A 17,495-nucleotide genomic window follows, 5' to 3' on the forward strand; every position below is an offset into this window, starting at 1 on the left:
AGTTGGATCAGCCTCTTCTCTCTAATCAAGAATGACTGGAAGACATGAGGAAACTTATTGTAAAAATGTTCCTTGTTAATAGAGGGATGGCCTAGCATTTTCTACTTTGGAAGGCTTTTAAAACCACAGTACAGGGGCTGATTATTGCATACAAAGCTAGCACAGATAAAGAGCGGGCCCGTCAAAGAACAGATTTGCAATCAGCAGTAGATAACGCCCTGCAGGCCAAGAGCAGCACTATAGGTTCACCGTCTGCGTTTGAGAAACATTTAGAGAAGACAAAGCATAATTTTTAAGAAGGTTTTTCATATTGGAGGAAATAAATAGCTCGAAGGCATACCAGCAAAGTATCTATGAGGAGAACCAGCTGATTGGCAAGTTTTTGGCCTGTTTGAAATGGATTAAGCAGGGCGCTTTGTTAGTCAGGAAGCTAGAGAATCCAGCCACCCATAGGATAGTTACGGAGATGCATGAGATGTCTTGGGTTTTTGTACGGCGTTATAAAACTTTCTATGAAACTAAGTATCCGGTCTCGCAATCTCGTATAAATCGGTATTATAGGTATTATAGGGCTATAACGCTGGCTCAGTTGCCAAATTCTCTGGCCGATAAAATTGCATTTTTTCATAACAGAGGCTGAGGTTCATGAAGCCCTTTAAAAAACATCTAACTCTAATGCGTGTGGCAATGACGGGATTCCTAACTGATTTTATTTAATTGTATTAAGGAGGGAGGGGAAGTTCCTTCTATCTTCAAAGAATGTACTATAGTGAGTTTCTTAAAAAAATAAGAACCCCCCCCCCCCCCAGTAGTGTGCATTCCTATCGTCCAATTAGCCCATTGACAACTGATTATAATCTGCTGATAAAGATATGGGCTACCTGGATTATTCCTGCTGGTCAAACTGTAATTCATACGTAACGGAGTGCCATTGTTTCTAATCATTTGATGGCCGCCAAACACCAACCTTTTTAATACAGGCACTGGATTATTTCTCATGCAGTCGGATTAGTGCAGCAATAATAATGAACAATGCGGCAAAGGCATTCGATCTGGTAATTGTGAGGCCATATTTTACAGTTTAAGGAAGTTTGGCTTCCCTGTACAATTTATTTCTATGCTTGAGAATTTTTATCAACGTACAGAGGCAGAGATATTTATTAATTCCACTTTGGCGGGAACAGTGGCAATTAATAGAGGCACCCTTCAGGGGTGTTCCCCCTAACCACAATTTTTGTTTACATTTTTTTTAAATTCAGAGCAACGATGGGATCTGTACACTGGTGTAAGGGATGTCTAAGCTTAAGTTATTTGCGGATGACATAATATTTTATTTGAAACCTGATAATGCGAATATACAGAGGGAGCTTGATGACTATCAGGAATTCACAGGGATTGGCGGATATAAAATCAATCACAACAAAACAGAGCTGCTGCTTTTTAATGCATGTGTAGGCTTTCTGCCCAACTCTCTGTAGCAGCAAGCTAGTTCTCATAGACCAGTACGTTATTGAAGTATATATGTGTCAAATAACTATTTACAGCTTTTCCAGTTAAATTATATGGCAACCCTAAAGAGGATTCAGGGGCTACTGGAAAGAGGATCACTTCTCCCACTGACAGTGGTTGGTAGTGTTGCACTTATTAAATGTCTATTTTACCTCTACTTTTATTTTTATTTTTAAATGTTCCTATAAAAAGGAGTAATAGCTTTTTTTAAGGCTCTAGATTCACTCTTAAGCTTTTTTTTGTTTTTGTTTTTTTGTTTGAAAAACCTTTATTGAAGAGTTGTACGGTACGTCAGTGTGATAAGAAACACCATATCATATTATACATCAGTACACATGTATAGAACACCTTCCCGTACCAGAATAAACATGATTTTAACTCTTTCCCCCCCACACGCACCCAATAATTTCAATGCAGGTTAGGAATCTCCTTATACAGTCCGATATTTGTCAGTTCAGTATATCAGCATATGATGCAGTCCACCGTTTACCACAGAATATACGAGGGCAAGGCAATACTAAATATAGTTATCCCAGGCATAGTAAAGCCCCAGTCCTGGCACCTCAAATCCACCCCCATTGTACATAACAGAAAGGTTGTGATGCGTTCAAGCCACATTTCCAGTGCCTCCACCCTGATGCTGAAAAGAACTCTCACTCGGGCGCCTCTCCTGCGAGGCCGGGGAGCGATATTCAGACTCCGCCTCGCAGCCTGTCTTCAAAGCAACCTCACATTCTACTTCTTTGCTCCTTGCCGCCTGCTCAATCAGATATGAGGTTAATGGGCCCCAAATGTCTTTCGGATGGGACTTAGTGGGTAAGAGTACTGCATAGCCGTGCATATTTTCTTGCCAAGTGGTCATCGAGTCAATCCAATCTTTAAACTTTGGAGCACGACCTCTCCCCCATCGACATGCCACCTGCTGTTTTGCTAACAACAGTCCCTTTGCTAGAAATGTTTTATATCTTGTGCTAACCGTTTAAATCAGTACCAGGAGGGCTAGTAGTGGCATGGCTGCACCCGAACCCCTATCATGTCCGAGACTCCATCGAACGTCTGCGCCCAGAATTCTGCCACCGGAGGGCAGCTCCACGCCAGGTGAAAAAAGTCCGCCCCCTCCCGCCCACAGCAAGCACATAAATCATTCTCCCTAAGTCGGAACCTGTAAAGTTTAGCCGGAGAATGATATAACCGGTGCAAAAACTTAAAATGAATAAGTCATAGCCTACTGTTGCTAGTAATGGCCTCTGTCTCTGTGCAGCTAAGTTCCCACTGGTCATCTGTCAATGGGGTATCCAAATCCCTATCCCACTCACTTCTGGCCCGAATAGGGTGGGTTGGCATTGCTTTCTGTGTGTGTTTATATAAGCGAGATATAGCGTGCTGGTGGGGGGGGGGTCTGCCTGTAAGAAGGCATGTAAAGGAGCTAATGTAATGGGCTCTGCAGGAAAATCAGGGGTCACCGCATTAATACTTTGTCGGAGTCTGGTATACAGAAATGTGTCCATAACCATTGGTGTGCATGTGCCAAAGAACTGCTCCTTTGAGCGGAACTTCCCCGCTATATAAAGGTTCCCCCAGGTGGAGTACTTGAGGCCTTCAAGCAGCTTGTTCGTAACAAGGGATTTCGCGACAGGGACATTTTGGGAGAGTATAACACAGGGTTCCCCAACTTGCGGGCTATCCAATGCCAGGCCAGTATAGTGCAGTCCACAGTGCATGGATCACGAGCTCGTTCCCTCACTGCAGTAAAAAGGTAACCTGACGGAGGGGTCGGGCCATATAACCATCTTCGACCGCCAGATGAGGCATAAAAGGCGGCGGAGGGAACCAATAGATTGCAAAATGGGCCTGTGCACAATAATAATTAACTTCAAAATCTGGGACCTCAAACCCCCCCTGGTGATATGGCAGCATAAGCGTGGTTAGGCTAAGGCGTGCTTGCTTCCCGCCCCATACAAGCCTCGTAAGTTCAGATCTGAGTGTACTAAAGAAAAAAACTCCCTGGGTGATATGGTATATTGACAAATAGGTATAAAAGCTTCGGCAGCAACACCATCTTAATTAATGATATCCTTCCCGCCATGGAGAGGGGAAGGTGCAACCACTTGGTGACATTATCAGCTATCTTATCTATGGCCGTACCATAATTGGTTCTCATTAACGCTTCCTTATCTCTAGTAATACGGATGCCCAGGTATTTCAATTCGTCAGATTCCCATATTAGGGGGTAGTCCAGCAACGTGGCCCGATTGCGGATGAACCCCGCCTGGTCAGGAAGTACCAAACGTTGCATCAGCAAACCAAGCCTGGTCGCCAACACTTTAGCAAGTATTTTAGTGTCACAGTTTAATAGAGATAGGGGTCGATACGAGTCGCGATATAGAGGGGACTTCCCGGGCTTCAATAACTAGGATATTAATGCCTCGCACATAGTACCAGGTAAGCTACCCGCCTCTAATGCCACATAGAATACCTCTTTCAAAATGGGAGCAAGAATCGAAGCATAGGTGTTAGACCTGGCACCATTGGCGTGGGTCTCCCTTCCATTATTCGCTGTTGTCTCCTCTGTTTTTTGCTGGTGATAGATGCTCTGGGCGCTGTGCCACTGCCATTCAGTGCCACAGCACGAATGCTCCCTGTGTAAAGATGACCTGTGAATTGGTATATCCCTGATTGGCTTATTTAGTTTGCCTGTTAGTCCCTAGTAGCGTGTCCTGTGTGTGCCCAGGGCTGGTAAACCAAATACTGTTGGTGGGCCTGCAGCGCTGGTTTGCGCCACCCACAGAAGCAGCTTGTAAAGTGTGTCTCAGACCTGCCACTGCAGTGTCTGTGTGCAGTCTAGAACTGCCATCTTGAGTGTGAAGTGCACCCACTACCCAGCCCCTGAACCTTCCCTTGGCATCATGTAAGACACCCCTATGGTAGGGTGCATTGTATATGTATGTGTAGCATGTCCTGGTAGTGACTTACACCCAATTTAGTTTTTCACTGCTGTAAGGCTACCTGCTCTCCATAGGCCAGAATGGGAGGTTTGGCTACTACATTCTATAGTCCTAACTGACCCAAAGAACATGGTAGAAAAACAAATTTAGTATGCCTGAGCTCAGATTATTAAAATACATCTTTTAGCGAAGTTTATTTTTATATTCTGTGTTTGAAAATACCACTTTTAGAAAGTAGGTATTTTCTTGCCTAAGTCTTCCAGTGTGCTCTTCTGTTATGTGTATTGGCTGTCTGGTTTTGGAGGGACAGAGCAGGCTGAGTCAGACCTGGGTTGAATAGAGAGATCTGCATTGGAGTATGGGGAGGGGTAGCTCCTGGACCTGAATAGGGCTGTGCCTGGCAAGGTGAATGCTGGCTCCACCTCCCACTGTGCGTCTGATGGCAGACCCCCTCTTTCTGAAAGGAAGGATGCAGCCTGGTAAACAGAGTGCTCCAGGGCTGGGCAGAACTGGTTCTGGCTGTGTTCAGTGACTTGTAGCTTCTGAGAACAAAGACTTTTGGGGTATAAATATCTCTGCCCAAACCCCTACAATTTGTATTGCTCCTTGACAACAAGAAGAACCTCTGCCCGTGTAACTGAAGGAATCTGCAGGAGAGGACTGTCCTTGTGCTTGTGTGCTGTTTCTTGGACTGGCCTGCAGTGGTTACTACTGGACTTGGACGAAGAGGAAAAGGACTTTGAAGGAACTTTTATTTTTGCTACAGCAATCACCCAAGGGCTAGAAGAGAGCTAGCCTCCTACAGGAGTCTCAGGCACATCAGACTCCACCACCAGCCTCCTGTTTCCTCCCAGCGAGGATTTCTATCTGCAGGTGAGGCTCCTGTGAATTCCAGGGCCTCTAGTTCTATTGTGGAGAAGAGAGTGCTGAAAATCGTCGCTAACTCCCGTTAGCGAGCCGCTGCTGTTGAAGAGCGTAAGGAAAATCGTTGCGCTGCTGCCGCCAAGTGCTCGCTACCGGAGATCATCGCATCACCTGTCTGCGGGCTGCCAAATGCTCACTAACTCGAAGATTATCGCATTGCATGTTTGCGGGCCTCAAAGCGCTCGCTAACCAAAGATCATCGCATCGAGTTCATCGCCTCATGACATCGCAGCGCGGACGCAGAGCGTTCGTCATTTTCATCGCATCACATCAGGATCGTCGCTCCCTCGCGGAGCGCCATTTTCTTTCATCGCAACAAGATCGCACACGCAACAGGCTCGGCGCATCATCCTCCCTTCGCGGCAAGGATTTTATCGCATCGCCGGCTTAGCGTGCAGAAGTTTGTCGCTTTGTCCTGCACACAAATCAGCGCATCATCCTCCCTTGCGGTAAGGATTCAACGCATCGATGGTTAGCGTGAGGAAAATCATTGCTACAACTCCTTAGCGACATTTTGGTTGCTTTGCTACAGAATCCAGGTATCTTGTGAGTAAAAGGGTCGCAGAGACCACTGCCTTGAACTGAACTCCTCTTTGCACATTTTGAACTATTTTTGCAGCCTTTCAAGAGTAACCCTATTTTCTAGTATTGTAGATTTTTACTGTTATTGGTCTTGTGTTAAGTCTATATATAAAGATACTTATATTTTTATAACTACTTGTGTGGTGTCCCTTTGTAGTGTTCCTCACTGTGTTACTGTGTATGGTCATAAATGCTTCACACACTGCCTCTGAGATAAGCCTAGCTGCTCGTGCTACGTTACCACAGGGTTGAGCAGGGGTTGTCAAAGGGTGTAGTCTGCTTACTCTGACTTAGGAAGATGGGTCCCTACTTGGACAGTGGCCAGCCATTGCCAACTACAGACCACCATTTCTAAAAATAGGTTTTTGTAAAATTCTATGGGCAACCCATCTGACCCTGGAGCCCGACCAGACTTCATCTGCATAATAGCATCTGTGATTTCATCTAACTCCAATTCTAGGTTTAGCATTTTTGCTGATTCTTCCCCAACCAGGCCAGAGCGGTATCCTCAAAATATTGAGGCAGATTAAGGGGGGTGCCTCTCTGGGAAGAGTACAACGTTCAATAAAAATCACTGAAAGTGGACAATTGATCAGGGAGATTCGTGTGTGTATTAACCTGCGCATCTTGAATCTGTTTTGTAGCTGGAGAACCTAGGGGGCCTGATCGCTGCTGCCAGTGCCTTCCCCGGCCGATCACCCTCCCTGTATTTCCTTGCCACGTGAGGTTTCCCCCGAAATTTACATTCCCTGTCCTCTAGCTCACCATATTCAGTCAGCTTGCAACGTATAGTAGCTCTAAGAGCGTGCCCATCTGTGCTGGTACTAACGTCCTGCTCTAATGTTTTAAGCTCCTCCTCCAATTTGGAGAGATCCCTGCGCAACGTTTTCAGGATGCCTCCCCCTTTTGATATATACCATCCACGAACCGTAACCTTGAACGCCTCCCAGACTGTAGTTATGCTGGGAACCGATTCGACATTGCGCTCAAAAAAATCTCGGATATCTTGTTCCAGCTCCGCTTTAAACACTGTGTCATGCAAGTGTGAGGGGTTGAGGCGCCAACTATTATACGGGGAGTACTGCAAAGGGGTATGAAGTTCTGCCACAACTGGGGAGTGGTCCGAATACGTTCGGACCAGATGAGTCGCACCACGCAGCCAGTGCGCTATTCCAACCGATATAAACATGTAATCTAATCTAGCCCAGTATGAATGGACCGCTGAGTAGTGCGTACCTTCCTGCAGCGTAGGATGCATATGCCTCCAAGAGTCAAGTAAATGTTTATAGGCTACTATATCTCTCAATGTGCTATGAGGGAGTGTGGAGTGTGCAGAGGTGGCCCGGGATCTATCCAGTCGTGGTTGTAGTGTCGTATTAAAGTGTCACCCCCCCATATAACATAGGTAGTGCCTATCTCTTGAATTCTATGCCATAACCGAAGAAGAGTGTCTGTCCCACTAGGCACAAAGGGTCCCCCCTTTTGAATAAGATAGCAACTCCACGAGAATAACTGGAGTAGCGTGCAAAGCAGCGGTGCGAGGCCCATCTCGAAGCGAACAAAGGCGTAGCGCCAGGGCTGAATACCCAAGTATCTGCCTTTTCTTCCTGGGGTTATTCAGGCCTCGCACATTCTATGAGGCAATCTTGAGCCCACTGAAATCATGTGTGGTGTCTGCCAGTGTGACAACTAGAAGAAGCTGTACTCAATCCTGTATCGAACTACTATAGGTTGTACAAACCGGAAAACTGCAACCGTGCTCCTCCCTCCCACCACCCACACCGGCTTCCCCATCATGCCGGGCACATTAACCCTCCCCGCCCAAGAAACCATCAGTATCCCACACTTACTGCCCCTCTTTACCATAGAACTGGGGGTATGCCCTTGTGTGGAAAGGCCAGGGGCCCATGACCCGCCCTCTCCCTCCTTACTCTCACCCACCCACCGCTCCGCTTGAAAGCGTGCAGTTACCGCGGGACAGAGGGGAGATGCCGAGCAGGACAGTCTACCAATAACATAAGAAATAATAATACATCACCAGCTGCGAACCATTTAGCAAGAGCATAGGATCAAGAAGAGTCACAGGAGAACCATTGTCAATCACAGGTCCTAGCCGGGGTCTGACAGCGGAGAGTGAGACCCGGAGCGCTCCCGTGCCCCCAGCTCCTTGGACGCCGCCCGTCGATGCTGTTTAAGGTAGTCTTCAGTCTGATGCGGGTTCTGGAAGTAGTGCTGCTTACCCTGATGTGTGATCTTCAACCTCGCCGGGTATAAAATTGCATAGGGGATGTCCTGCGACTGAAGCTTTTTCTTGACAGCAGAAAATTTGCGCCAGGCATCTTGAACTGATTGCGTGAAGTCCGGATAGAACACCAATGTATAGTTCTCATATTGAACCTGTTTCTTTTCGCGAGCCAGACGCAGGACCGCATACCTATCACGATAGTTCAAAAAGCGGGCTATTACCGGTCTTGGCGGCGCTCCCAGAGGCGGGCGAGCCCCTAGAGATCTGTGCGCTCTTTCCACCGTGAGATGCGCTGAAAAGGATTCCCTGCCAAATAGATTCACAACCAACTTTTCAATGAAGTCCTCCATGCGGCCCACATTGGTGGATTCCGCCAGGCCAAGGATGCGGACATTATTTCTTCGGGAGTGAGCCTCCAAATCTTCGTTTTTATCGGCTATAATCTTGAGCAGCTTGTCTATCTGCGATAGTTGCCCCCTGCTTGAGGCAGCGCCATCTTCGAGATCCGAAACCCTAATCTCGGCTTCTTTTAGTCGCTGCTCATGCTGATCCAGTTTGACCACCGCTTCCATGCGCATGTTCATTGTGTCAATCTTAGTGCCTATAGACGTGAGGCTTTGCTTCATACCCAACAGAAGGGCCTTCCAGTCGTCTTCAGGCGCTTCCGTGGCATCCGAGTCAACATGCTCCTGCGAGGTCGATCTGGGGGTTTAGTTTGCTTGGTGTCCGTGCGTCCCATCTTGCAGCGTTGAAATCAAAGCAGTGGTTCAAACCAGGAACTCCAGGGGTGCCGTCAGCATCAGTTATCACAGCAAATCAGGGATGGCGCCTGCCACCCGCAGAGTAAGGCTGACCGCTCCAGCAAGTGCGTGCCCAAACTCAGGACTCACGCTGACAAATTAAGCAAGACCTGGCCAATCTGCTTCGCAGGCAGCTCCCCCAGCGGTAGCGTAGCACCCACCAAGGATGCAGACAAGGGGTCCCACCAGTGCGGCTGCAGTACAATGGCAAATCAGAGGCTCCAATTGTCAAAAGACTCTCCGGGGAAGCTCAGTGTACCACAGGGATCCCAGAGAGGTGAGAAACGTCTAGACTCTCCGTCACTGCCAATGGGGATTAACCTCCCGCCTCCAGCCAGGTCGAATTCACTGAGGCTCAACCGTCACAAAATGGCTGCCGGGCTCAATCTGTGCCCCAAAGTTAGCAACGAAGAATATTCATGAACGGAATAGGGGCCACAGATCCAGCGCACCGCAGGCAATTGAATGGGGGTCCCACCCAGCAATCCAGTCAGTCGGGCCCCAGGGGTCTGTGTTCCTGCTTCAGCCTGCGAGATATCTGTCAGACAAAATGGTGGCTACCCCTTTCAGCGCGCAGGAGAGCACATCAATGTCAGCACTGACCTCAATCCATTAAGGGCTGGGAGATGCAGGGAGCCAGTGACTGTATTCTGGAAGCTCCGCCTGGGTCCCCACGAGTATCAGCCCTCCGCCTTCAATGAAATTGCGCTCATAGCCTCAGCGCCCGATCCAGCAGCTCCGTCCGTATCTCTCGATAATAAAAGGCAGCACCAGTGTTCACACGCGCCTCCGTACATGCACCCACCTCCAGGCGCCAGTAGTCCGATAAACAAGACGGCGGATGCCAGATCCCAACGCGCATCCCACGAAGATGTCTCTCCCGCCTCCGCGGCCTCAGGCTTTCCCAGCACCAGCGTCCGCCCTCAGGCTCCAGATCGGATGCGGTATTCCGCTTGAAGGAACGCCAGCAGCGCCCCAGGCACCCCTCCAGGCTAAGCACGCAAGTTCGGTATCTCCGGACTTCAGGCAGCTTACGGTGACTTCTAACATTCACTTCAACGTTGCAGGATGTGGTTAAAGTATATTTTCCTGCTCGGCAAGGCTGGAGCCTCACAGGCGTGCAGCCATCTCGGTCGTGCGCCACCTAGCGCCCCCCCCCTCCTTAAGAAGCTTTATTTGAAACGGGAAAGCCCCCAGGGTGAAATATTCTGTTTTACAATTCGATATTGCGCAGGGAGGTTTGGGACTACCTCATGTTAAGACATACTATGAGGCTTTACTTTTTGATATACGTTGGAAGGCAGTGGGCTATTAGATTTCTTTTTTTTTTCTCCTCTGGAAAGAATGGTCCAAAAATCAGAAATTAGTTTAGCAGCTTTTATTAAGGCAGGTATGAGTCGGTTTAGGAGCTGGGTAGCTGGATGAAAGATCTGTTCATATCGAATCGCATCTCAGCAGGTTATATGTATCTTAAGTTTCAGGAGTGCTACCATTTTAGGTTGATTATAACTTCTCTTACGGTGTGGCGATCAGTGCATTCGTTTTTTGTGGAATTTTCAGCATATTATTAATTTTATAATCAATAATTGTCAGGAAGCAAGTCTAGACGCTCACCCAGCTTTGCGTGCACTCATAAGATCCAGGCTTCTGGGAGTTTGGGGCTGGTACAGGTTGCTACATGGTGATGGGACCCAGGAGCATGTGACTAGTTTCTTAGCGAAGATCTGGTTGAAATCCCAATGTCATGTTTCTAAAAGCGATTGGCAGATTATTTCCAAGATTGAGTACAAGTCTTTAAGAGAAGCACATTTTAAGACAATCTCTTTGATGTCTAGATTGATGGCCTATTATGCCCTTCACAGAATGTAACTGACCATTTTAGATCACTGTTTTTGCTGCCACTAGGCAGGCACGGGGACTGGCTTCACATGTTTTCATACCTGCCAGAAGCTGAGGCTTTTTTGGGAAAGATTATTTGCCGCTATTATACTGGTCTCCAGTCTAAGATCACTCGGGAAGCATGTGTAATACTTTTTGGGCCTCCAAACAGTCAGAGCACCAGTATTGGCAAATGGGGTCTGATGTTTATTTCTATTGCGTTTTCGATAGCTCGCTCTTCGATTCTTCTAAATTGGAGAAGACGACTAGTCCCAACACTGCAGGGCAGGTGGAATTTTTTTTTAAGATGAAGAAGTTTGAAGAAGCATATGCAAAAGGGGTCGGGGCGTAAAGAGTGTTACTGCTATTTGGCAGTATTTAGAGCTAATCCAAAAGGTGGTTCCTGGCTCGCTCTGAATGTAATTTGCAATATTTGTATTGCTGTATATCCTTTTTTGAGCCTTCCCAGTATGCCCATACATTCTGAATTTTAGTTTGGGTTAAATTTTGATATATTGTGGAGGTTATGATCGAGATGCAATTACAGGTTTAATGCCATTATATTAAGTGGCAGCTATTCAATTCGAGTCGTTCTTATGCCACCTGCTCTGTACTGTGAAAGTGCACTCTGCCACTTTACTTGTCTCATTATGATTGCACTTTATTATGGGTAGTTTGTATATTTGCCCATGTATGCTGCTCATCTCCAATTCGGCAATATGCACTGTGTCACTTTATCTATTTTATAATTTCTGTACAACCTATATTTGCGACAGGATATTTTGTACCTTAAATCTTCTTATATGAATGTTTAAATTTGTGTACTTCATGAGACAAGATTAGTGGGTTAATGGTATTGCATTAATAGATACATATTTGAGATGTTTGGATGCCATGGACATGTTCTTGTGCCACCAGCTTGGTACTGTGAAAGTGCACTATGCCACTTTACTTTTGTTCTTATGATTGCACTTTATCATGGGTAGTTTGTGTATTTGCCCACGTATGCTGCTCATCTCCTTTTCGGCAATATGCTCAATGTCACTATTTATTTCATAAGTACTGTACAACTTTGATTTGTGACATGATATTTTGTATCTTAAATCTTCTTGAATCAATGTTTATATTTTGTGCATTTCATGATTATGAGACAAGATTATTGGTTTAATGGTATTTCATTAAGAGACACCTATTCAAGATGTTTGGAGGCCATTTGCTCAGTACTGGATAAGCACACTCTCATTTTACCTGTGTTTATATGATTGCGTTTTAATATGGGTAGTTTGTATGCTGTTTCCTGTATGCTGTTTATCTGCTTTTTGGTAGTTTGCACTGTGTCACTTTATTTCATGAGTATCATAAAACCTTGAATAGTGACATGGTGCTCTATATTTCAAATTCCTTGTTTGTCTAAGTGGCCATCGAGCGTTAGTATGTATTTCTCTAGCATATGATTGTTCTCGGTGTTGATGGGATAATTATGATTATTTAAAAAATAAAAATAAAAGAGGGTGAGTTCTTGCTCTGCCCGCTTTGGCTAAAGATGTTCACTAATATTAATCATAACGAGGTAAACTATTGAATTGCTCTTAAGGAAGTTATTCCTCCTAATCAAACTGGATTTTTGGCAATGTATACTACGTATTATTCATGATCACAAGATGAACCTCTCCACCGCACAACACAGTAGCACAACACAGTAACACAACAATGAAGAAATGGAACTCCTCCCAGGGTTAAATAATGTTTAAAGACTGTATATGATCAGAATCAATATCTGACCATAATCAATGGACTTAATAATGGAGGATTCTTAATCCTCCAGCGGTACTGGATATTTTGTTATGAGTTGGTAACAAGTAGGGTTCAACAACCAAATGGCAGACGATTAATAGATAATGTGGTAAACTCCAAAAGAAGGGGACTGTGATGGGTAGATCCGAGAATGTGTTTACTGCCCCCAGAAAGATGATACTGGTCATCAAAAATTAATATATCTTGCTAAGGATCTTCGGTCTCCACTGCAGTTATTCCACTTGCAGGAGTGGAACCTCAGTGATGATCAGGGGAGGAGCAAATTACTGTATGACCACAGAAATGGAAGGGGAGGCCACAAGAACATAAGTCTACTGTCCAGCCTCTCGATTCAGTTAGACAGCTAATCACCCTGGTGCTGCATAACCGCATTGTCAGAGTAATTAGGAGGTTTGGCTCTCCAGGGAGGCCTTCAACTTACTTTACCTGTAATTTGTAGGAGTATACTTCTTGGGGAGACTTCATCTGTCCTCTGAGGGTTGGCAGATGGTGCTTCTAGTTGATGTGGCCAAGCCTCTAGACTGTTTGGTTGTGCTAGCGCCTTCGGTGCATGCACCGTTGGTAGTAATAGCAGCAGGCAGGACAACAGAGTATCAATTAAGACTCCTGCAAAGAGAATGTGGGCAACGCTCACTTACACTCTGGTGCAGGTCCACAAGTTGTACATAAAGCTGGATGTAAACACCAGCTTATATGTCCAGGTTCATGGTGTTAAAATTCCAGTCAGTCCGGCTTGGGCCAAGTTTTCTCCTAAGATAGGGCATCTGACACCATGAAGGAGCCCAGGTACATCTGGGTGGTGGGGAAATTAGTGTATTCCCTCCTATAATAGCCTTGAAAATAAAGTGCAGCAGAGGAATAGCAAGTGGGAGATGGGTTGAGTTTGTTGGGCAGCAACCACCCTCTAGTTTACAGCTAGAGTTAAAAAACAAAAAAAACAAAAAAAAAGGGAAATGTTTGAGAAAACAGCTGCTGGTGCCCCCAAAGTAATGTGTAATGTTAAAAAAGGATTTACTGTGCACATACTAATCTTAATCATTATTGCATCATTTCAAAAATTAATGAAAACGAAGGGATCCTCCTCTTCCGCAAGTCACTGGACTTATTTTACAGAGAGGCCAATAAGCCACGCCCATGGGTGCAGCTATGCACACAAATACAAACGTTGTGCCACTACAGTCGGTGCAGAGGGTAAAGGGGCTTTTATCCTTGAGCCTATGGGGAAGTAAGACCAATGAAGTGCCTCCCAATTGAAGGCACACCAAAGCGTGCCCCTGAGGTGCATCATTTGTGCATTGTGTGAGGTGCGGCTGCCCAAAAGAACATTTAAAAAAAAGTGAATTGTGAGACAAAAACAAAAGATTGCTAGGATGGCACAGCTTCGACCTGGGGTTCTGGGCCATGGCAACATACCTGATTGCCAGACATAATTGTAGAAGATGAATGAGAATAACATGCCTCAATTGTAGTGATTCAGGATCAGTGTAAGGTGCCTTTGGGTCAATATAAACAGATGTCAGAAGATCGAGGTAAATACTCTTCACACTTACTCCGTAGAGTGTCCTTATCCAGGAAGAAATTGCTAGGTAACTGTCATTTTCTGTGGACTTAAGGGCGAAGTTGTGGGCACACTGTTCAGAATGAGGTCAGACTTTAACGAATGAAAGACATTAGGTGTGTTCAGCGTAGTGATTTAATCTTTAAGGAAGGAGGGCTCAGAGCAGCGAGTGACTATGGTGTCACCCAGTGATGGTGGCCTCGGAAAAGGTGAGTAAGCGAGAAAAGAAGGTGGGTTAACTCGGGGTGGGACAATGTGAGTAACGTCTTTTGTGATGTGTTTTTGAAATATAATGCTTGTGTGAGTCACACAAAATGCTGCAGCTGCCAGTGTATACTGATGTTAATCCCTTTTAGGAGACCTGCTCCACAAGTTTTGCTCTTTATACAGAATCCACAGACCTTAATCGACCGGTTTACTTTTGTGTGCAAGTATATAGGGTGGGAGTTAAAATGAATCATGATGAATGTTTAATTGTGTCTATGATTTCCTTTTAGATAATGAAACTGCTGTCTACACGTTAATGCCGATGGTTATGGCTGATCAGCACAGGTGAGTATAATAAAAAGTGTACTTTGAAACCTTCTTAATCTAGACAATAACAGGGATCTGATATGTCTAGCGTGTGAGTTGAAGCTGAGTGGTTGCAGCACGTTCAAGCTGGGTTTCCTAGCATTGTGTAACAACTTAGTGATTCTTAGGACAAGTGACACTCTTGAACCAAACTTTGAGACCTTTGTGGTGATAACAAGGAGATCAAGCATGAGCTTGCCATCTCAAGACATTCTGGATCTTTATAGAAATGCAGCTCATGTTACCACATACTTACACCTCCAATATGCCAACAAACTGATCTGTAAAGAAGGCATCAAAGTGATCATTAATAGGTCTGTAGTTAATGAAAGGGACATTTTGTGATCCTCAGATGTGTCCCTGTGGTTTATTTAGACCCACCAGAAGTGTAGCCATGCATATGCATGGTGCTTATGGCCAAAAGGAAGTAAACCCTCCTCTCCACACCAGTGTAGCGTTCACCCAAGTTTATTCTCCGGCTTCACAGAAGACATGAGGCTCCTATCTCTGTTCAGGCATCACCTGCCAAGTGTGGATCTCCACCCAAAAAACTGAAATTATCTGGAAAGTGGAATGGAAGAACAATGAGCAGTCTTCACTCAGACATACATCTACAAATATGCACAATATGTAATGTGAAAATGACCCATGAGATGGTTCTCTAAGTACTGATTTTGACCCCGGAGTATAACTACAAAAGCCTCTTTAGAATCGGAACATGTTTCAGATTTTTGAAGTTGCCGACCCTTCTACACGGAGGAAGGTAGGAGGATTTTGCTGGGTGTGATTCAGTAAATATCCAGAAATCTCATATGGGGAAGGTTGGCTCCTACTTGTGCTCGGATTTCCCCCTGCTTGCTGTTCTGCTTTCCACTCTTAGGGGACAAATGCAAGTCCTTGAAATCACTGACATTCATAAATTTCAAAGAGTTAGCCAAGTATCCATCTATCTACGACAAGCAGGTTGCTTGTTGTCAGACAAAATGCACCTGCTTGGATGTAGGGTCACAGCATACCCCAATGAAATCTGGTGGTGTTGGGTGACAAATTAGTTCTGGTACCACACACACACCTATAGTTTCTAGGAATACACTTCCATGCCAATACTTGGTGCTAAAACTGCTGGCACATATTGGCGAATACCTGCTAATATCCTATTTTTATGGGTGTTCTGTATATTTTCTATGACTTGACATTAACACATTACTATCCTGCCAAACCTAACCTCACGTTCTCCTTCTTTAGTCTTCGAATGCTATTTCTACTGCTACTACAACTACCAATACCACTAGTACTGGAATTACTGCTACATTTAGCACTACTGCTAGCATGTAACTATCAACAAGGAGCACTAACTATTACTACTTGTTGCTTCATCTTGTCTTGGGGTTCTTATTTTTTTTTTGAGAACATGAATAGGGACCAGTAAACAAGCAATTGTTTATATATGTAGATGTTTACATGTTTGGGTACTTTTATTGCACTAAATGCAGTGGTATGAAATCCCTTAGTTCTCCGGGACACGTCACATGTGCAGTGGTCATTTTGGAATGCTTTTTCGTTTGCCTAAGCTTGTACACACCGCGGCATACTGGGGGAAAAAAAACCTTGGCTGAGCCAATCGGACTGCTCCCCAGTGGCACAGGCGAAACATATTGGCTTTGCCAATCCTTGTTTTATGTTTAGGTGAGCGGGAGGACACCTGTTTTGTAAAAAAACATTGGGACAGAGAGGTGAGGGTAAATGCAGTGGGTGTTGAGGGTGGGTAGAATGACTCCAGATACGCTTTGTTTTAAGTATTTGGCCAGAGTGGTTGGGTTAGGTGGCAGGACACCAGGTGACACACAGGGCAGGAGGCTGAGGCAGGAGTGGCTGTATTGTGTTTGGCTTCCCTATGACTCCTCTCTCCAATTTAGCAGTTACAAGTTGGTGAGATGACTTGGGGGACCTGCTGCAACAGAAAATCAGAAAATTATTGCTCGGTGGCAATACATCATAGGAATTTTGTTCACCTTGGGTTGGGAGTCACGTCCTAGGCAACTCGAGATTTGCTCTCATCCATCTGTCACTCAGAACCCCTCTGTAAAAATATCTCCTGTATTCACTGTTGACTACCTATAATTCTACCTTGCCTGCTGGGCCAGTATAGTTTTCACAATTTCACAACGTGCCATACTGGAGTGTTCAATCTTTACTTAGCGTTGAGTGTAGCTTTGCTGTATCTTTCCAGAGGCTCGATCTTAAATTGTCTGGAGAGCTGCAAAACAGAAGTCTCCTCATTACGATTTTCAGTATCTGTGCTTTTTTGAACGGTAGGGTATGTAGGTCATTGCCATCGGCTGCAGTGCAGTGGTTATTCTTTACATTCAAAGGTCGTTTGCTTGGTTCCTTGTATATTCTTGTATCGTTTTGTACCACTTATCCCTTTTTTTCATCGGACCTTCCTTGACATTCTTACGCGGTTTGTGTTGAGTTGATGCTCTTTGATGCATCTTGTCTCGTTTTTTGTGAGACACGATCTTCAACTTTTTGTAAAATATAGCAAAGGACAAGTTGTTTTTTAGGTCTTGCTGAGCCAGTGCGCATGCGCTGCTCGGAGAGCATTTAGTATACGGGTTTTCAAAGTGCTACCCACATGATTTTGCAGGCCTGAAGCTTGGGTGCAC

General features: G+C 45.2%; 1 protein-coding gene across 2 annotated transcripts in view; it reads left to right on the plus strand.

The window, feature by feature from the left end:
* Nucleotides 1–17,495, plus strand: part of HACE1 (HECT domain and ankyrin repeat containing E3 ubiquitin protein ligase 1) — a 339,965-nt gene that overhangs the window by 36,493 nt on the left and 285,977 nt on the right. For both annotated transcript variants that reach the window (XM_085611183.1, XM_085611184.1), the window contains exon 2: nucleotides 14,754–14,808. In XM_085611183.1, the coding sequence (XP_085467309.1) occupies nucleotides 14,754–14,808 (55 nt within the window). The remainder of the gene's footprint in view (nucleotides 1–14,753; nucleotides 14,809–17,495) is intronic.

This window comes from Triturus cristatus, chromosome 6 (assembly GCF_964204655.1).
Source record: "Triturus cristatus chromosome 6, aTriCri1.1, whole genome shotgun sequence".
NCBI classification, from domain to species: domain Eukaryota; kingdom Metazoa; phylum Chordata; class Amphibia; order Caudata; family Salamandridae; genus Triturus; species Triturus cristatus.